This window comes from Orbicella faveolata, unplaced genomic scaffold (assembly GCF_042242905.1).
Source record: "Orbicella faveolata isolate gen_17 unplaced genomic scaffold, um_ofav_v1 contig_35, whole genome shotgun sequence".
NCBI classification, from domain to species: domain Eukaryota; kingdom Metazoa; phylum Cnidaria; class Anthozoa; order Scleractinia; family Merulinidae; genus Orbicella; species Orbicella faveolata.
In genome coordinates, this window is record NW_028301564.1 from 7,599,226 (window position 1) to 7,621,624 (window position 22,399).

The window sequence follows — 22,399 nt, forward strand, 5'->3', positions numbered from 1 at the left end:
AACTTCAATGTGATTCTCGGAACCTTGTTCGAATATTAATAACAAAATTATTCGTACTTTAACTTCGTGTACTTTTTCTGATAAATTTCTCCCCTCCCGAGGGGAGAAGGGGTTCGTGACTAATGGAGTGAGAATAGTTCGTTTCGTTTCAGAACCAAGTACGTGTGATACACTGTGCTATTTCTATATCAATAAAAACCTAGTATTGTTTTTTTCAGTATGGCCATCCAACCATCCAATTTCTTGCATTCTCAATGGCTTATCGCCATCGCGCCCTGATCTTGAAATTTTTGGCCAAGCTGTTTATAATGATTTAGCTTTGCATCTAGACTGGACTCGATTCTTTGAAGAAGAATACTTAAAAGAAGAAACGAAAAGAAAGAGTAAACGGTTAAACTTGTATGTTACCACTTCTTATGACACTGTTGTGCATTCATCGCTTTTGAAAGAACTGAAAGTGCATGAATTCAGACTGGAATTAGCGAGCAAGTGAGGACCGTCAAAGTTTGACGGAGATTCCGATGATGGTGTCTTGTTCAAAGTATTTCCACTTCAGTGGGTTTCAAGAATTTGCGAATGGAATAAATATTAGTTACAGATTTTGTTTTTGGGTTTAATGACGCCGTGAGTTTTTGGAACGTTTTCCCTAAAAGAAATTCAGGTCTGTACGCACTTTCACGTATAGCGAGAGCCAGCCCTTGACTGTTTTGGCCTCTTGTTATTGTATGCTGTAACAAACAAATCGAAGTCAGTTTTAAAATGGCTTAAACCAGCTTTCAGCACTTAGATTTTGATGGGTCGTTACAACCGCTCTTTATCACTTGATGCTACAATCATGGTATCAAAAAACTGCCCAATCATTGATGAACACGTTGTTATCATTATTGTGATACAATAGGTTACCATAGCAACAGTATGAACTGCTAAAAACACCCTTAATGGCAGCTTTAGGGGCTTAAGATTCAAAAACAGCACGGTGATTTTTTGTATATTATCAAATTTTGATAAGCATTAACTCTATGTACAGATTTTTTAGAATCTTTGCTCAAAGTTGCATTTTATCTGCTTAATAAAATTTGATAATATAAAGGAATTTCGCCATGCGCATGCCGTTTTTAATTATAACGAAAAAATGATAACGTGTTCACCATTGATTGGGCAGTTTTTTGATACCATGATAAGAGATAGCGAGGGGTTATAATGACAAACCAAAATCTAACTGCTGGAAACTGTTTTGAGCCAGCTTAAATGCGTTTACCCTGTTATTGATCATGAATTTCGTTTTCGCATTGTCAAAGCTGCTGTGGACTCACGATCAACAGACACGCATAAAAAAACGGACGTCGTTAAATGGATGGAAATGAGGCAGCTAACACTGAAGATTATTTGATTTCAGATTGATCTGCTTTACCTTTGTGTCAAGCAAAACAATGGATGATTATCTTAGAGAAAACGTCGGGACAGGTGCTCCAGGCATTTTGCGACTTCTGAGCGTCATGTTGGATGTTAGTAGAGCTATAGAACACCTCCACAAGATAGGGATCTGCCATAATGACATCACGCCATCCAACGTACTCATTTCTTTCAGTGAAGGAGTAAGTCAGAATACTCATCACAGTCCAAGGCTATAGTGGTTTCCTGATTTTTCGAATCCTCGATTTTTCGAAGCTCACCCACTGTTCAATGCAACCCTTTTGCTTCCTCGGCAAAAAGGTTAAGACAAATTTACAAATAGTATTTCCAACTTCCCGTTTGTTTCAAACCAATTTCCGCTCCGCAATGTGGTCCGAAAAATCGGGATTCCACTGCGCTACATGTAGTAATAATAATAATAATAATAATAATAAAAACAGTATAGCCAGTGTTAATAGCAGCGAAAAAAATTATGAAAGATGAGCTGAGACAACCATCGGTATTACCATTAAAGGAGAGCAGAAGACTGTAAATCATATTATATAGAACCACTGAAAATTAGACAACTACAATCTGTAGAAATAATGTTAGAAAAGCCCACAATTTTCACTATCAAAATGGTGAAAACCTGTATTGAACTACAGTACTACTGCTATTTTGAGAGTCTTTTCTTTCGATTTGTTCCAAACAACCTCATTCCCAGGCTCTCTCTCCTCTACCTCTCTGTCGTTGGGAGAAAGACCTGGTTGCGGCCAGTCACGTGACCACCTGGATACAAAGATTTTCACCAGAGTCAGGTCAACGAATAATTTTTGTCGATCTCAACTGAAGCGAAGGAAAGGCGATCGCTGGTCATCGCTATATCAAACCACACACGGGCAAATACACCTTTGAAATTCTCCAGTCCTATTCTGAGCGTCACACAGGTGAAACGAAACATATTTGTATTTGTCCAGCGTATTTAAGTATCACTCTGATTTTAACTCTAGCCGGTGGATTTACTGAGAAGTAAGACTGTTTTGCTGTTTCATGTTGCCTGAATTAAACTCATGACACATTATTCGCTATATAAAACGACGTTTTATTTACCATTTTGCAAAATATAATTCTTGACTGCCAAAGAACCGTGTTTAAGTTCATCACAAATAGATCGATGAGCTTGGGAACTGGTGCCTAAAAGGTTAGCGGCGTGCCAAATGCCATATGCTGAAGGGAGGTATCCATGGCAACCCTTGAAGCGGGAACCACTCCAAGAAACGGCCGCTAACTGGCACCGTCACACTGAAAGACCGATTACTTACCGAGAAACCAGTGTGCTAAGAGGGAGGGAGGAGAGGGAGCAAGAGTCTGCAAAGATTCACTAGCCAATGCACTAAAACACAAGTGTCCTACAAATCCCCTGAGGGCTGCCCCACAGGTCACGTGCTGTGGAGGGAAAAACCACTAGCTGCACTGGTTCGAGTCTAACTTTGCCTAAATGATATTTAGCTACTCATCACAAATAGATTAGCTTGGAAACTGGTGTCTAAAAGGTTAGCGGTGTGCCAAATGCCATACGCTGAAGGGAGGTATTCACGGCAACCCTGGAAGCGGGAACCACCTAATGGAAACTTTTCTCCAAATGCTTGGAGAAGGGAGGGACGCGAGAGCAAGAAGACCTGGTACCTCCGATCCCCAGAATAACCCCAACCACCGACAATCTAATAGCTATAGCGAAAATGGACAGCACACATCGCATGAGGCCGATGTCCAGATGTTGCTGCAAGTCTATTACTAAGGCGCAGCAGGATGTAAGCGCTAAGAGGCACAGCAGGTGACCAGAACAAGTCCTTTTTTTATGCCAGCTTTGAGCGGAGCAGCGCTAATAACTCGGAGGGAACCCTGAAGTGGAGCTGATAGGTGGTGCTGGACAAGTGGCCCATAGATTGTATAAGATGATCTGGTACTCCATTGCGAGTGGTGGTGGTGGCAGCCCTGATGTGGACGCGATATGGCTGAAGGGGTTTCCGGTCAAGGAGAAGCGCTAACCCCTAAAATAACCCCAGGAGCCGTCAGTCTTATAACTATAGTGAATAGCAACAGCACACACCTGAAGAGACAGATGGGCAGATATTGCTGTAAGCCCCACTGCGATGTCCTGAACACCCAGATGAAATGATGGAGAAAAGCTAGCCATATTGGGCACTGTGAACTCTGAGGCGCGCAGAAAGGCAAAGTATCCAAGTTAAAAGGCAGCCCAGAACATGAGGTGATCCGGGAGACGAAGATCCAAACATCGCCAAATCACCGGCATCAGGTCATCGGTGATAGGTGGACGGGTTGAAGAAGCCTGACAGCGCCTAAAACCACGGACAATTAACCGGCTACAGGCGAAGACAATTGAAAAGGGGTCTTGAAACCCCTGTTCAATGTGAAGCGCTCTAACCCCGGACAAGTATGCTGAATTTTCCTGGCCAGAAAGGAGATCCGCTCGTCAGTTGGGCAAGGAGAACCTGAGGTATGTAGCTTACCAGGCTGACGGCAGACGGAAATAAATTGTGCTTGGACCTAGGCATACTATCGCCGCTTAGACGGAGAGAGGCCTTGGTTTAAAAAGGAATAGCACCGCTCTAAGGCGGAGACGTTAATTCTGCTAGGAGTTCGGGGGGTACGGGGGTGGGAAGTGGCTGGGCATCCGGCACCAACGCCAAAACCTCTGCTAAGAAAACGAGATAAGGCATCAGCTATTTGATTGTTAACATCTGGAACATGTTGAGTGGAAAAGGAGAAGCTATGACGAGTAGCTAATAATAACAGACTGTGCAGCAACCGCATTAAACGGGGCGTTTTGATGTCCTGGTGTTTAGGATGTGGACTACAGCATCACGGTCTGAGCGGAAGCTGGTGTCCTCAGATATGAGCTGCAAGAACTACAGGGAAGAGCTCCTTGTAGGCAATAGACTGCTGCTTTTGGGAAGGAGCCTAGAAGCCAGCAAACCGGTAGCCCTTCAGATACGCTCCATATCCAATTGAATCCGCCACATCAGACTAAATTTAACATCGGCCACCGGCAGCAGTCATAGGAAGAGCCAGAAGCTTACGCTGTGCCAATCAGACAAGAACTGGTGCCACCAGAGAAGGTCCAGATTAAATTCTCTTTTAAGACGATTGGGGTGATCTCTCTTCCGAAAGGCTCAATCGTAGGCCAACCAAACTCGGCCGGAGAACTGGCGATGTGTTCGGAGGATAAGTAGTTATTAATGCAACAGATCATTCCAGCGATGAACGAAATAAGACGAGAGGAGGAGGCAGTAAACGCAGAAAGCTTCCAACCAAGCGGATATATCTTTGATGCGCCGCTTGTGCTTTTTTTGCGTGGACGTTACCACCAGGCGCCCAAAAAATAACTGAGGCTCATGCTATACTAGGACAATGTTCAAGGAAAGCAAATCGTTGAGTTCGATGAACTTTGCAGCAACGATCTGGCTGACTAGTTGTGCCGTTACTAGAGAAAAATCAGGGCCAACCACGAAAGGCTGATGTAAGACAGCCATCTGAGCCAAAGATGTAGCGCCCTCAGGGCTAAGTGGGACAGCTGTAGTGAAAGTACTAGGGGAAGACGATGGTAAGAGCGAAGGAATCGGAGGAGAGAACATGGAAACAAATGTATGTGCAACAAAATTTGACCTACCTTAAGCTGGAGAGCTCGCTTCAACCGGTAGAGAGGGCGAAAATCCAACGCCAGAGGAAGCTAAGGACAAAGTTTGGGAATCAAGCTGGCTAAGGCTAGTTGGCTGAGCGGGAACGCCTCCCGAATTGAATGCCACGGACATCCTCGCGAGTGAATTAGAAGCGGAAAGACTTGAAGTTTGCTTGGCTGACAGTGCTTGCCTCACTGCGTTAACGACGGTGGCCAGAAAAGCAGGGGACGGCTGATCCTGCAGCACAGCGTTAGGCGTGTAGACAGGCGGAAAATTAGCAAAAATAGTGGGAGCCACGCTAGAATCTTATGTTGTGTCAGATCACGGAGGATTGCCCTCGGAATCAGGCAAGAGAGACTAGGCATCGAAGGCCGCCGCTTAGCTGTTACGAGTGTTTCCGGTGTTCATTTCGAATTCGTAAACTTTCGAATAGCAACACAGAGAACAATAATCCAGGCAAGAATCAGGAAAAATTCGCTAGCTTGAGCTGTGCAAATAATTAATCCGCAAAGACCAGCTAACTGAGCTGCACATGTAGTGCAGTGAAACACAAGTGCCCTGAAAATCCTATGAGGACCGCCCCGCAGGTCACGTATCGTTGAGGGAAAAACCGTTGGCTGCATTAGTTCGAGTCTAACTTTGCCTAAATGATATTTAGCCACATTTAAACATCTGTTTTAATATAAACTTACATAAACATGATGCAGATGAAATAGGTTATAAGTGCGGGCTTATATGTCAACAAAACTGTATATCATTTTGCATTGCTGTAAATCAAATTGAAGTCAGAATACTCGGCCTATCGGCCGTGTGACACAAATACTTTTTAACATCCACAATACCACATAAGTCCTCTATACTTGTTTGGAGACGGCAGAAATAATATATCATTCTTCATCGGCGAAATTCGAGTTCGAACCCTACTGTTAGAGGATTTGAAACCCACAAAGTTTGTCACAGCAACAATCAAAATACCCTGAAACCCCTCCCGCCCGGCAGATCTTTTTACCACCCAGATTCTGGGTTGTCACGCGACCAGCCGCAACCTGGGTATTTCTCCTAACGACAAGGGAGGTAGAGGAGAGAGAGCCTGGGAACGAGATTGAGTTCCGGAAAGAAATGCCAGCCGCCATGTTGTGACGTCACTTTCCACGCGCACTTTTCAATGTTATGTTAATTCATGCGCAATTGGCGAAAGTCTGGCCAAATGGTTGGCATTGATAACTGTATTAAGGGTGAATTATGGCTAACTTTGAAGCAATCCATTTTGACTGAAGTCCCGAGAAGGTTCAGTACAAAGATGCTGCTTTGACTGAAGAGCAACTAAACGGAAATACGTCACCAGCAAGTCGACAACTAAAACGTTGAACGCGAAAACGTGTGCGTGTCTCACATTGTTGTTTTGAACCAAATCCTTAGGGAAATCAACTCATTCGACAGATCGGTTGGGAAAACTGCTTGACACATGTATCGTAGATGATTTTAAGAAACGAAGATATGAGGTAGATCTCCTGTACTGGTTTGAGTTGATTTTGTGTATAGTGACGTCATGTTTAGCCTTCAACGTGGTGACAAAAATGGTGGACTTTAATCGGTCTTCAAAGCGTCCTCGTCGAGGAGGTTTTTGCTATCATAATCTAAATTGCGACGTGAGTACATGAAGTATAATTCCAAAATCCTGAATTTTCCATTACCCTGTATCACACCTTCTCATCAGAACGACGTTCTAAAAATTCGGTTACTCATACTTAACTCATCTTCTTTTAACCATGGTATGGGTATTTATGGCATGAGGTACGTAAGGGACAGATATAGGTATTTAATCAATATAATCTTTTCATTTTAGGTTCAACCTATGAAGGGAGTACTTGGAAGTTTTGGGCGAGCCTTTATACTCAGAAGCAATGACAACTCATGCTTGTTGTTCCGGGAAGATCTACGACAATTCCTCAACTTGATGGAAACGGTTGCTGGCTACTACAAAACTGAAGGAACGAACCAACAAACCCAAGTAAATATACCAGAGAAAAACAACAACTAAAAACAAACAAACAAACAAAAATTTCGTATTTTGAATATTATCGTTTTCTTTCCTTTTTTTATTACAGTGGAACGTACGACCACTCATGGTGGTCGTCTTAAACGAGGTTCAGCTGTATATGACTGGAAAAATTACTGGATTGTGACTGGCTGAGGTCAAGCCTATTTATCATTGACTTTTAATTTCCTCTGAAGTGTAAAATAGCGCGCGCAAGTTTTTGTTTTCTAAGTCATATAATAAATTGGTAGAACGGCGTTAGGATTACGGATTAAGGATACCCTACGAGTCATATTTGACAATTCATTCAAATTGCATTCGTCTAAAGGCTCTTGCAATTTTAAGAAAATTTGCAAATATCACTCGGAATGTAAATTTCCCTATTGCACTCGAAATCATGTAAATGATTACCTTTACTTTACTTCCAGGTGACAAAAATATTGCAATTGTGCAGGGAAAAGGAGGATGACAGACGGGACATCCAACACGTCAGAGAAATCTTGGAAGGGATTTGTGGCTTCCCCGAGGAGAACACTCGACTTTAAAGTGCCACACGGAAGTAGTAATGAAGAAATACCCTTAAATAAAAGTCGTGCCCTGTAACAAACGATACACTCTATTACGGTCGTATCCTATAAAAAACGTCATGCATGGTTTGCTATGAATTACGACAAATATATTTGCAGGAGTGTTTATTATACTTGTACTCTTCTTTTAGTTAAGAACCACTATAAAATTAAAATATCCATCACTGTATTAGCAACCCTAACCATGTCAGAAAACCAAGATGGTGCTTAGTCTTGTGGACCTTTTTGGAAAGCGGTAAACTGCACGAGCATCCCTGTTCATTTGTTGCTAATTCGTGTTTTATCACTGTCAATAAGGCTTGTCTGAACAACTCATCATTGTTTTGAAAGGAGTGCGGTAAAAACGCGCGTATAAGAACCTAGGTTTTTTCAAGTTAGCCTCCATAGGTTCTTATATGTTTACTGCGAAATTAGGCTACCTAGGTCCTTAATCAGGTTCTTCATTTATTTTTAACTTGTACTCATGGGTGTGGCCTTTATATTAAATCATTCATAGTATAGTATTGTGGTCTTATAACACTGCCAGTGCTCTGGGTAATTTTTGTTATCCTTTTATCGCGTGTGATGAGCTGTATTATATTTTAAAAAACTCTACATTTTGAAAATAAGAACCTGTACTGAGATTTTAGCCTAAAATGGTTCTTATGTGAAGGATGCTTAACAGAGAAATTTTAGCCTAACAGGTTCTTAAATTTTAGGTTTTCAAACGCGGATTTCTACTGTTATCTGGAACAGCAAAACTATTTGCGTCAAAAACGTTTTTGCTACAGTTGCGTATTCATAAAATGTTTCTTGAACGCACGGTCTAGTTTGCAAATCAAAAGGCTTTACATAAATGAGCGCCGCCTTGCCGACAAGGTGTTTTCGCAGTAATTCACAGCATTTCGTGCATTAGGTTGCAGAGGATTTGGAAATTTACAGGTGATTCAGTTTCATGTAATTTGAAAGTCAGCCAAGGACCTAGTTACCGGTATGTTTAGTAGGGAACAAGGGATATTGCCGAATTATTTTCAGGGAACAAGGGGACCCCTGATTAGATTGTTGGGATCAAAGGAACACTAAAGATATAGGTGCATGGAATAATTACTGCAAAAAGAAACCAAAGATTTCAAATATCTTTTTGTTTTATATATAATATGGACTCGTCAATATTATCACTCACTCACTCATCGTCATCGGGCCCATGAGGACGCTTGAGGCCGGCCGTCAATATTATACGTTAACCAAACAAAAATGTGCAGAGCGCGAAAGGCCTGCGTACGAGTTTAGCGCTACAGTGTTACGCAGGATATGTGTAGGTAGCGGTTTCGCGTAAGATGGAGATGACAACACGAGACAAAGGTTTGCTTTTCATTTCTCATTTCTTTATTTACTCTCTTCCTACTCAATAAGATTGCGTGCTCTCTATGGTTTAGCACTGTGTTTTGTGAATGATGAATTAGTTTCTTGTTGTTGTAAATGTGCGACCCATTCTAGCAACTGTGTTTAAGAATGGTACAGCAATTACATTAGTGTATACTAGTATAAGTGACCATAGCTCCCTCTGCTAGTAGAAGGCTTTCCCTGTGTTATTTTATGTAACGATGGGAGCCCAAATAAAAGGTAAAAAAATGCCTTTTTTGTCATTTTTCCTTACAATATCTACCGTCACCTCGTTACCCGTTCCTCGCCCCCGTCCTTCACACCCTCGGGCTTCCGCTTTCACGCTCGCCTCCAGTTCTCTCGGCATTCTTTCTTTCATTCAGAACAGCCTAAATGCTTTACGCAACCATTTTTTCCTCGACAGTGATTCGACAGATTGGGAAAAATATTGAAATTTGGATGTTTTTTCGTGCTGTAATTAGATCCATTCATTTTTGAGGATGATAAACGATATAATCACGAGAATTTGATTTAGTCCGGGTGCCCGTGACCGACTATGGTCGTCCCGTTTACTTGGAAAGCTGGCAAATTTTAACATTACCAGAATTATTCCTTGGACCGTGGTAGTTAATGCTAGGGTGGCAGTGGAAACTCTCGAGTGGGCAGTTTGTAGTTATATGTGTGAAAACATTGCAACGCTGTGATGGGAACTGCGAGTAACTCTGTACCACTAGTTCTATAGAGACTATGCTAAGAATCAAACGTGTTGTCACTAGCTGCTTTCCTCATATGCTCACGTTGTCTAGGGTTGTGAGAGTTGTCTAGGAGGTGTGAGAGGTGTGAAATTGAAATATACACGTAGAAATTAAAAATAGTTCATTAGGGATGTCCCCCCGGAAATTGCACTTAATTAAGCAGCTCACTGTGTTTAATTTTTAGAGGGGCTGCTTCCTTGTTTAACCGAATATTTGCTAAATTAAGGAAGTATAAAGAAAAACTGGTAGCTTCCCTTCCATCTTTTGTATGTTAATTTCCAAATTGTGTATTTCCATAGCAACCCTAATAAGGAAATATTCTTCTTCTGTGATGCTATGACATTAAGACTAACTTACATATATTTGACAAATGTATTAGATTTTTGAAGAATAGACATGTATTGAAAATATGTTCTTATTAAAAATAAGGGATTAAAAACAGGATATTGTTGTTGTTCCACTTCATTTTCCCGTCTATCCAGTCCTATTACAAACTTTGTTTCCCATCATACCTTTCGGTGTCATGTTCTCTCAGAGTACATGCAGTTTGTCTTATTGTGGGAACATGGTGGTTATTATTTCGTCCTACAAGGTAATTTGTCCCCAAAAAACTGTTTTTATTCTTTGATAGTTTACCTCGTAATTTGCTTTTTCTCTCCATGCTAAAGTTATTTGAATCAGCCTATTGGATCGCATCTCAAAACTTAGTTTCAAAAAGGAAGGTGAAGTCATAAAAGAAGTATAAAAAACACACCTGCCGTGCGAAGAAAACCACGGTACTTGATTCTAATAAATAGATTCAAAAGCATATAATATAGAATCCGATACAACTAGTTTCATTTTAAATGAATAATACTCGGGGACGACTTCAGTCATTAACAAAGGACTGTTTGAAGGAAAGTATAAATCTTAACGGAATGGCTCTCTTTATATTACACACACCAAAGGAGGAATTTTTGGAGTTACTGGCATGGAGGGAACACGAGATGGGTCAGGGAACTCGCAGCTCGTATGATGGCAGCAGCAACAACTTCTTTCAAAGTTGTGAGTAGGACTTCAGCAGGCTCAAGCTTCCATAAAGAACTGGCGTCACAAAGAATTGAAAGAGATGAAAATGACGTGAATAATATCATTCAGTGCGTTGACACGAAATTGCTAAATCCATTCGATATCGGTCAGTACGAAGGAGAAAAGATGCCACTGATGAATATCGCCACTGGGACAGTTGCACCATCTGAACTTTCGGAATCTTTACTCACTGCTAAGGAGCAAGGCGAAAAGGCAATGGGAGAGTTTGTCCAAGCCAGGCTAATATCTGACAAGGAGAATTTCTAGGATCCTTTGAGGAAAATCAACATCAAAACCTTTCAAAGTCTGAACAAACCTGTTGAGCCAAGTAAGGTCTGAAGACAATCAACCTCGACAGTCAGGTGTATAGTAGACTTCTTCTTGTGTCCAAAGACCGTGACATTGATCTAGAAGAAGTGCAGTCGTATGAACTTGCATCTGTTCCCCTTGCATTAGCCAACATGGATGGGTCTCTGAGGAAACCAACCAAGAGTACAACTTACTGGGATGGACGGTCTTGCCAGGAGCACACTTCCTGCTTATAGTCTTCATCAAACAGCATACATAGTTAGTGACCTTCTGGCAGTAATTCAGATGTTGTCAGAAGGAAAGATAAATTCGGAGAGCTATCTGACACAATTGCAACAACGATTATTACGATACGATACGATACGATTAGATACCATACGATAAGATAGTATGATACAATACTTTATTTTCCGTGGGGTCAACGCTTATAATAATAATAATAATAATAATAATAATAATAATAATTATTATTATTATTATTATAATGTCTTTATTATCGTATTATCTAGCAGTGGACAATCCCCACTGATAATAGGGGACACCTAACGAGAACCATCGAAAAATAATATACAGAAAAGTCCTTTAAGAGAAATTAAATTATGGGTAACAAAGATGGCAGCTACTACATCCATCCGTCTTCGCTAATCGGCTAGTTACAGGTAATCCACGGCCCTAATATATTCTAAACATTAAAACTAAAAATGTACAATAATTGATCGTGTAAAACTGTAAACGCAGAGAACTAAAAATCTGGAGAATCGATCAAATCACAATAAATTCCGATATCAGTCAAACTTAAGCGATCGAATTTTGTTGTTCGCTTTATTAGTGCCTACTTTAGTTCTAATATCACTTTTTGGATGGCTCGTTCCATTTCTTTGCGGTAAAATATCTCCATGATTTGAGATCATATTTAGTCGTTAATTTTCGGCAAAGAAAGGATATAGTCACGTTGAAGATTATCCTTGGATGAGCGTATGATGATAAGATCTCTTATTGCGGATGGAGCTTTGTCCGATATACAATTGTTTGATGTGAAGTTTATATGAAATAATTCATATATGAACTGCGGTTGTGGATGAGAATTATATGAGAATTATGTGAATTATTTCATATAAACTTCACATCATTTCACTCCTCACGGGAAGATATGAACTCAATTAATTGACCTCGCTCCCAATGTGTGGCTTCATAGTTCAGTTAGTAGAGCATCGCATCGGTATCGCGGAGGTCACGGGTTCGAATCCCGTTGAAGCCCTGATTTTTTCAGGCTTCTTCTTTCCAATTGCTTAAATTGGAAAATTAACTGCGATGATCATTCTTCACTCTCATACAATTGTTTATTGTCAATAGCACGGCGGCCAGTCCTGGATTCTTCGAGTTTCCATGGATGCTCAGAGTCTGATTCTTCGCAAGAGATCTTGAGATGATGCACTTTTATTTTTGAGAACGCACCTTAAAGCCCTTTTGTTGACTTTCTCGATTTTAGCAGAGTTTCGTTTTCCGCAGGGGTGCCAGACTTGGTTACATAATTAAAATATGGTAGTATAAATGCGCGGTATAGCGATTTCTTAGTTTTAGTCGGTAAAATATTCTTCAGTTTGCAGCTATTATTGCTAAATCCCAGTTCGCCAGTCAAGTCCATATTGTCCCAGACCGATATAATGTAGAAGACTCGATTAAGTCGGGAGAATCTCAGTGGACGGCCATAGATTCAGAGCAGAGAAACGAAGTTACCTGCCAGTCTCAAGCGTTATTTGTCCAGTGGAAAAGACAAATCTAATTTGCTGACGTTTCTACTTTATGATTGCGTTTGGTGTGAGAACCTTCCCAGACAACTCAAGGATGGTCAAACACTCATTCTAGCATCACAAGATGGGTCAGCAGTGAAAGTGACGAAGACGTTGAACGGAGAAGATATAATTTCTCTCTATTCCGACCACGAGGAAGCGGACAGTAGGATCTTTGTGCATTGCGAATATATTGCAAACTGGTCATCAGAATCAAACAATTCTTCCAAGAGGATCATCTTTTTTTCTCCAGACACAGATGTAGCAGTGTTATGTTGGTATCACTTCAGCCAAATATCCATTCAAGAGCATTGATTCCACACAGGTACTGGAGGAAACAGAAGGTTCATTCCCGTGCACGAGGCTGTGTGTCCAGACGTGTGCAATCTTTTACCGGCCATGCATGCTTTGACAGGATGCATTCCACGAGTAACCTAAACGGCATAGGCAGAAAGGGAAGGCTCACCACACTGAAGAAACATAAAGATGACCCTGTTGGACTCAAGAACCTGGGTACAGACTGCACAGTAATGAGCGATGAAACGTTGACTGATTGTTTCAAATTTATCAGTCTTCTACTTCAAATTTGAACCATCCCAGGTACAAGCTTTTTACCAACAAACCTGGAAAGCAGCAAACTTCCGCCTACTGAAGATAGTGCATTGTATATGTCAAAAGGGCCAACTATCAATGCTTCATTTGGAAACATGCCCGAGACAGGAGAGTTTCACTAGCATTACCAGATGGAAATGGCTGGACTAAGGATGAGTGGGGACATCTTGTTCCCAAATTGATGGAGAAAGATCCAGCTCCAGAGAATCTCTTGGAACTGATTGTGTGCAGGTGTAAGAAGGAATACAATGCAAGATGTTCTTGTCGGAGAGTTGTGCTCTCCTGCACGGCTGATTGCACTTGTGAAAATGAATGCAGCAACCTCCTAGAAAATGACGAAGATGAGGAGCTTTAACCCTTTGTATTATTTGAATTGTGATGTCATTCACGTGTGCAATAAGTACATGATTGAAAAGCGCTAATTACTTAAGTAAACAATTTTGAATGCTCTACTTGCCATATAAATTTGATTACTATTATGTAAATACTTTTGAGGATACGTGGGTAGGGGCACAATGAGCGACCCCTAACTTTCACGAATGAGAAAAGCACAGGTTAAATGGGTACAGTGACCATATCTAGTAGGGTAAACTTTTATTTTTCCCTGAGATAGAAGTACATGTAGATAACTTACAAGCTTGTTTTTAAATTTAGAGACGGGACTTCCCAGTGCTACAGGCAATTTAAGCTTCAATAATTAGATTTTTATTTTATCTTGGATGTAAAATGCCTCGTATCTGCTGTCTAAATTGTGATATTTTTCTCAATAGTTTTTAATTGATGAGTGAAAGGAACTAAATACAAAAATAAGAACAAATGTAAAACACCCTCTCCAAAAAAGACGTTTAAGATTGCGTCTACAAATAAAATGTACTCCGCCATATTGACTTTCTCCGTTTTTGTCAATTTTATGACGTCATAATCTGATCACGTGACTTACTATAACCATCATCATGTTATCCATGGCATGAACTCTACCCTGTAAAAAGTTTGTATTATTGGACAAAATCTGTTGATGGCTATAGGTCATAAACTATCTCACCCCTCGTCCCAGATTGTTGTAAAAATCACTTTAAAAAACACATAGATACTCAGGAGGGGTGTACTTTGAGGTGCTGTAAATTACCATGGCCCACTTGGCCAGCTCCACTGCCACCCCATTATTTTTCCCTAAGGTCTAAAGAACATTGCTGGGTGAGTCAAAGTTTGCCAGCTTGTCGAGTAAACGAAATTATTTTTTAACCCCCTTTTCTACCGTGGGCACCCGGACTAATTCGACACCGCGCCAGGAACTCGCGTTTTTTCTGTTAATAAAAAGGTTTAATAATTTTGGACGTGACGGACTGCACAGGATTGCACAGGCCAGTATTTGAACTGACAAAAGGTGTAAATTCTGTTAAAGAATCAGATATTGGTTTTTCCGAAGCTGGCTTTCCTTAGGAATCTGACCTTGGATATCCTCCTCTCCATATCCACTCGTCCACTTTGATCCCAACAAGGTTTGGCCATGTATTTTCTGCGACAACGTCATGATATTCTAGATTTTGCCTATTGTGCTCGGTCACGCGTTTTGCAGGTGACATTGACCAATCCGCAAACTTTTGTGCATTTAGTGGACAATTAATCCTCAAGCTGGTTTTCCTATTTCTGTTTCTCTATTTATTTTTATTGAGTAATCTTACGTGGCGTGCAGCTTCTGTTACTGGGTGACTTTGTAAGAATCCAAATGTAAATGTAAATGTTTAGTAGCGACCCATCCAGGGGGAGTAGAAATACTCCTACTCGGTTCATGCTACAGAAACCAGCGCCAGTAAGTTGAACCGAAACTCCGAGCAAGAGAGAACACGTTTATTAACCGAAGACTAGAAGCAAATACAATGCAAACGAAGCAGGCAAAAGCGGTAACGAAAGGTACCAAGCTAATTATCCGCGAACCGTGAGACAATGAGGCTAACTAAAAAACAGCGTGCATACGAAACGAAACAATGAAGCAAGCTAAACGACAGCGTGCACAATGCGTCATGCTATGCGAGCTAATGGCGGGAACTAAACAATGTGAAATACGGCGTGACTTCTTCTTTCTTCCGCTCGCCTAAGCAGAAGAGCAATAAACATAAAGCAATGCGAGGCTGCGGGGTTGCTAGTAAACATGCAGTTACAAAGAGCTAGAGGTCAATGCGTAAATTAAGTATTACAACGTAGCCGAGTACTAGTGGAGAGTTACTTACGGAGTTCATAGCGACAGCTAAGTAAGGTAGTCCTTGAGGTAAGCCGGGCAGCGAGTTGGACGGCTAGACCGGTGTGGACCAGCTGAGAAGGCAGAATCCGAGACAGGGGCATCGATGTCGTCAGACACGCTTCCGTCCGCGGGAGGAGAAGAGTCGGGTACAGGAGGATTGTCAGTCTGAGGATCTGGCATGGTGGAGTAGTGAGTTCGCTAGGGACTAAAGCAGGAGCAGGATTCCGAGTGCTCTGAAGGGTAGGAAGGTGAGCGGGTTCCTCGTCAACCTACCCAGAAGTAAGAGGCTCTTTGTCGATATCTTCAGGGTAGGAATCGGTGCTGTAACGGCGAGAAAGGTTTGGCATGGTTTCTGTTAGGTCAGGAACGCGATAACATTCAGACAGTTTGACGCGATAGAAGGTAGAGAGCAAATGTGAACCAGTGAACTTACGTACGTTGCACCACAGGCCGTCTACAGAGACTACAAGACACCAATTGCGGGCATGTGTCTTGGAGCCATCAGAAGTAATTAATGTAAACCAAATCGCCGACCTGAACGGGCATGGCAGGACGGGGACAGCGGCCAGGGGCTTTGGATCTCTCACTAGCGGGATGGTTACCGAGCCGCAAGGGGCGCTGTTGTAAGCAACTTAGAAAAAGAAAAAGGGATCTGTGGGTTGATGAATTGGTCGCGTTGAAGCCACATCTCGCGGGCAGACAATCCTCTGTTACGGATACGGGTGTTTAGATGGCTGTCGCCACAGCTAAGGAGAGAGAAGTGATTATACCACCCTCAGGACAAATACGGAGAAGCTCATCGCCAAGTTCGGCGACGCATTTCTCTGCCACAGGATTCTTGTTTGGGTTTTGACTCGACCGACTTCCACAGCAAATCCATACTGTCTAAGAATTTCATCGCCGCCAGGAGCGGGATCTACCCGGGGCCAGACAGAGGGCGCTGCTCAAGGCACAATCGGAGGAGACCGGAGCGAATGGATTCACGACGTTCGTCATCCAGCAAGCAGTGACCAGTGAAAGGATGTGGAAGACTCGCGGACGACAAGTACTAGCTGAAGGTAGCGCTTTATGACGTCTGTAGCGAAGGAAATACCAAAGCCTTCAGGGGGATCAGAAGTTGACTGTTCAACAGGACTGGACGGGACTTTCCTCAGAGAACAGCACAGGTTGGCAACACTGCGAGCACCGATCCAGGGCTTTGTCCAGATCTAAGGCAAAGAAGTAACGCTGCGAAACCAGTTTCATTTGGTGACGGAGGGGTGGTCCAGCTTTACGTGCAGGGCAGCAAGGAAGCCATCAACGACAGAGCGCGGGATGACTATCCATTCGCGGGACACGGCGAAAAGTTCATCACGTTTTACGATGAGCAGGCCGTCACGGGAAAAGGAGACCAACTTCAGCTAACGCTTGATGTCTTTGATGTTTGTCAGCTTCTTCGACGGGGAGTGCCCTGCTTAAGATGGGAGTGGACACGCCTCAAGTCTGGGTACTCTAGCTGCGATTGGAGCCAGGCGGAACGGCTTGTGAAAGGAATGGGCTTCCTCCCTGATAACACATTATGAACAGACATGGGTCGTACAGCCAGGTCTTCAGCTTCGGATACAAATGACTTGGCAGCGAGGGTCGTCGCAAGCTGGTGCGTTACGACTAGCGAAATCAGAAGGCAGGTTTGCGGAACCGGCCAGATGGAGCAGCGCAACTTGGTAACGTCTAACAGATGATAGGAATGAAGTCACTCGAGGACTGGAAGAGAACTGGCCACGGCAGAGCTTGTTAAATGCCTGGACACAAGGCTTGCTATCAGTCAGTACATAAGTCTTAGACTTTGATTGAATTATATAAGGCGCGAAATGCTTGACAACGGCCGCAATAGATAATGCCTCTATTTCACATGGCAACCAGGAAGCTTGATGTTTTTTAAACTTGGCACTGAAATATCCGGCGAGGTGAAGCTTCTGGTCACGAAGTACATAAAGAGTGGCGCCAAGGCCATTCATCTTGACAGAGCCATCGGGTCGCGATCCAGAGCTGATCATCAGGCTTGGGAAGAGTGATGGATCTATTAGACGTGAGTGCTTCTTGACAGGAGCGGAAACACACCAGGAGCTCGTCAGATCCGGAGATCGTATCCTGAGATTGACGACTAGCCGTAAGGGACTCGAGAGGAGCGAGGATTTTAGCAGCTCCACTAAGGACCCGGCCAAGCATTTTGTACGAACCAACAAAAGCACGGGGACCACAGACGTTCCTGGGTGGCTAGCAAGAAGCCAGAGCAGCTATACGGTGGGGAGATGCACGGATCGAGCCTTGGGACCATATCCAACCGAGAATGGTGGTCCAAGCCGGGCAGATTATGGTTTTCGCAGGTGAGAGGCCAAACTTGCAGCGATCCAGAGCCGAGAGGACTTTTCACCAATTTTTAAGGACCTCCTGATGAGTGTTACCACCACAATACAAGTCGTCAGCAATCTTAGCAACACAACCCTCCTGGAGATCACCCAGGACGCGGCACATTAGCTCCTCGAGGGCCGTCTCAGAACCGGGGATTCTCATGGCACAGCGCGTGTAGACACGAACACCTTTGAAGGGTGTAACCACGCCACTATACTTCATGGAGTTCTTTGCTAGGGGGATTTGGTAGAACGCCTGAGACAAATCAGAGACTATGATGTACTTCCAGCAAGCAATCTTGAGAAGGGTGGAGTCTACGTCCGGTATTAGTGAGGGCTGATATTTTGTGGCACAATGGCCACCAAGCTAAACAACTCGGCACATTTATTTTGCGGAACAATGGCCATCAAGCTAAACAACTTGGCACATTGATTTTGCTACTCAATGACCACCAAGCTAAAGAACTCGGCACATTGATTTTGCGGCACAATGGCCACCAAGCTATACAACTCGTCAAAATTATTTTGCGCCACAATGGCCGCCAAGCTAAACAACTTAGTACATTGATTTTGCAGCTCAATGGCCACCAAGCTAAACAACTCCCCACATTCATTTTGCTGCACAATGGCCACCAAGCTAAACAACTCGGCACATTTATTTTGCAGCACAATGGCCACCAAGCTAAACAAATCGGCACATTTACTTTGCGCCACAATAATCGTCAACCTAAACAACTCAGCACATTTATTTTGTTGCACAATGGCATCCAAGCTAAACAACTCGGCACATTTATTTTGCGGCAAAATGATCGCCAAGCTAAACAACTCGGCATATTTATTTTGCAGCACAATGGCCACCAAGCTAAACAAATCGGCACATTTACTTTGCGCCACAATAATCGTCAACCTAAACAACTCAGCACATTTATTTGCTGCACAATGGCATCCAAGCTAAACAACTCGGCACATTTATTTTGCGGCAAAATGATCGCCAAGCTAAACAACTCGGCATATTTATTTTGCAGCACAATGGCCACCAAGCTAAACAAATCGGCACATTTACTTTGCGCCACAATAATCGTCAACCTAAACAACTCAGCACATTTATTTTGTTGCACAATGGCATCCAAGCTAAACAACTCGGCACATTTATTTTGCGGCAAAATGATCGCCAAGCTAAACAACTCGGCATATTTATTTTGCAGCACAATGGCCACCAAGCTAAACAAATCGGCACATTTACTTTGCGCCACAATAATCGTCAACCTAAACAACTCAGCACATTTATTTGCTGCACAATGGCATCCAAGCTAAACAACTCGGCACATTTATTTTGCGGCAAAATGATCGCCAAGCTAAACAACTCGGCATATTTATTTTGCAGCACAATGGCCACCAAGCTAAACAAATCGGCACATTTACTTTGCGCCACAATAATCGTCAACCTAAACAACTCAGCACATTTATTTTGTTGCACAATGGCATCCAAGCTAAACAACTCGGCACATTTATTTTGCGGCAAAATGATCGCCAAGCTAAACAACTCGGCACATTTATTTTGCAGCACAATGGCCACCAAGCTAAACAACTCGGCACATTTATTTTGCAGCACAATGGCCACCAAGCTAAACAACTCGGCACATTTATTTTGCAGCACAATGGCCGCCAAGCTAAACAACTCGGTACATTTATTTTGCAGCACAATGGCTACCAAGCTAAACAACTCGGCACATTTATTTTGCAGCACAATGGCCACCAAGCTAAACAACTCGACACATTTATTTTGCGGCACAATGGCCACCAAGCTAAACAACTCGGCGCATTTATTTTGCAGCACAATGGCCGCCAAGCTAAACAACTCGGCACATTTATTTTGCGGCACAATGGCCGACAAGCTAAACGACTCGGCACATTTATTTTGCAGCACAATGGCCGAAAAGCTAAACAACTCGGCACATTTATTTTGCGGCACAATGGCCGCCAAGCTAAACAACTCGGCACATTTATTTTGCGGCACAATGGCCACCAAGCTAAACAACTCGGCACATTTACTTTGCGGCATAATGGCCACCAATCTAAACAATTCCCATATTTATTTTCCGGCACAATGGCCACCAAGTTAAACAACCCGGCACATTTACTTTGCGGCAAAATGGCCGCGAAGCTAAACAACTCGGCACCTTTATTTTGCCGCACAATGGCCGCCAAGCTAAACAACTCGGCACATTTATTTTGCGGCATAATGGCCACCAAGCTAAACAATTCGGCACATTGAGTTTGCGGCACAATCGCCACCAAGCTAAACAATTCGGCACATTGAGTTTGCGGCACAATGGCAACCAAGCTAAACAACTCGGCACATTTATTTTGCGGCACAATTGCCACCAAGCTAAACAACTCGGCACCTTTATTTTGCAGCACAATGGCCACCAAGCTAAACAACTCGGCACATTTATTTCGCGGCACAATGGCCACCAAGCTAAACAACTCGGCACATTTGTTTTGCAGCACAATGGCCACCAAGCTAAACAACTCGGCACATTTATTTTGCAGCACAATGGCCACCAAGCTAAACAACTCGGCACATTTATTTTGCAGCACAATGGCTGCCAAGCTAAACAACTCGGCACATTTATTTTGCAGCACAATGGCCACCAAGCTAAACAACTCGGCACATTTATTTTGCGGCACAATTACCACCAAGCTAAACAATTCAGCACATTTTTTTTGCGGCACAATGGCCGCCAAGCTAAACAAGGCGGCACATTTATTTTGCAGCACAATGGCCACCAAGCTAAACAACTCGACACCTTTATTTTTGGAGTGTTAGGTTCTTAGGGTATTAGGGTATTAGCTATTAGGGTATTAGGGTATTAAGGTATTGGGGTATTGGGGCGTTAGGGTGTTGAGGTAAAAGGTATTGCGGTGGTAGGGCATTAAGGCATTAAGCCATTAAGGTAATAGGGTATTATGGTTTTTGGGTATTGGGCTATTAGGGTATAAGGGATTAGGGTATTAGGATATAGGTGTATTAGGGTATTAAGGTATTAGGTATTGTCGAGGAAAAGGTTGTTTTTATTCATCGTGGTAGATGCAATAATAAAGTGTACTATCGTTAGTCTCACGATGTAGTCACTTGAGATGTAGATCACGACGTTTCGACTGCTTACTGCTAGTCTTCTTCAGGCGATAAGGTCGACTGATTGCACGGTACCATTTGTTGTTGTTGTTCGTCCTTCGTAGTCGAAGATGCCCAAAGGCATCTAGTTTGTTAATAAATTTCTACGGTGTGTCCGGAGGTGGTTGATGAGACCAATCCGGGCAAGGAAGCCTCTCCCACAGGTAGGGCAGAAGTGGGTAGGGGCTGTGCTATTAGTGCTAGCGGCTCTTTCCTTGCGTACTGCTCGCTTCTCGTCGGCTTGACGGGACCTGCGTTCCTCTACTGCGTGGGCTCCTTTGGTGATGAGTTGGCGCAGGAGGGTCTGTCTGAGGCAAGAGACTCCCAGGACTCACAAAGGTCGGCTGTGATTGGTGCATTTCGATCCTCCTATTGTTCAATTGTTCCGGCGAGTAGCTGTTCCCTCAGTGGTCCGCTGTTGTACCGTTCTCCTGTTGTTGTGTTTCTTGATCGTGGGTATCCATGCTTCAGGAATTTCAATTCCACTATCCCTGTTGATGTTGTTAGGGTGAAGTCTTATGTGAATAGCTTCCTTGACCCTACGTGTGTACCAGTGAGGATCTCGATCAATAAACTTGACCTCATTCCAGATAGGATAGTGGCCGGTCTCGTGGGTGTGTTCAGAAACGGCGGAGGTCTGGGTACGGGCGAGTCGTATATCCCTGTCGTGTTCTTTGATCCTCTCCTGCATAGATCTCCCTGTTTCCCCGATGTAGACTTTGCCGCACTCACAGGGAATCCTGTAGACAACACCATCTTGTTTAGCCGAATTGACGGTGTCCTTTGGTCGCACTAAGTGTGACCGAAGTGTCGTGTCGGACTTAAAGACGGTGCGAATGCCTTGTTGTTCTAGGCAGCGGCGGAAAGACTCCGAAACTCCTTGGACACAAGGTAAAACGGCGGTGGATTTAAATTCCGCAATAGGCTCTCTTCTTGGGGTTGTTCGTGCCTTTGTGATCTTCTGTACAAAAGAGGAGG

General features: G+C 43.0%; 1 protein-coding gene and 2 pseudogenes across 1 annotated transcript in view; 2 read left to right on the plus strand and 1 right to left on the minus strand.

Moving 5' to 3' along the window:
• The window catches only part of LOC110042286 (uncharacterized), a 78,222-nt gene extending 68,891 nt beyond the window's left edge, over positions 1-9,331 (plus strand). The window contains exons 55-57 of the mRNA XM_020747649.2: positions 1,397-1,595; positions 6,940-7,104; positions 7,560-9,331. Coding sequence (XP_020603308.2) covers positions 1,397-1,595; positions 6,940-7,104; positions 7,560-7,676 — 481 coding nt within the window. The 3' untranslated portion in view covers positions 7,677-9,331. The remainder of the gene's footprint in view (positions 1-1,396; positions 1,596-6,939; positions 7,105-7,559) is intronic.
• On the minus strand, positions 4,470-6,226 carry LOC149102822 (uncharacterized; annotated as a pseudogene).
• Positions 9,332-16,338: 7,007 nt separating the features above from the next.
• On the plus strand, positions 16,339-17,480 carry LOC149102823 (uncharacterized; annotated as a pseudogene).
• The last annotated feature ends 4,919 nt before the right edge of the window (positions 17,481-22,399 follow it).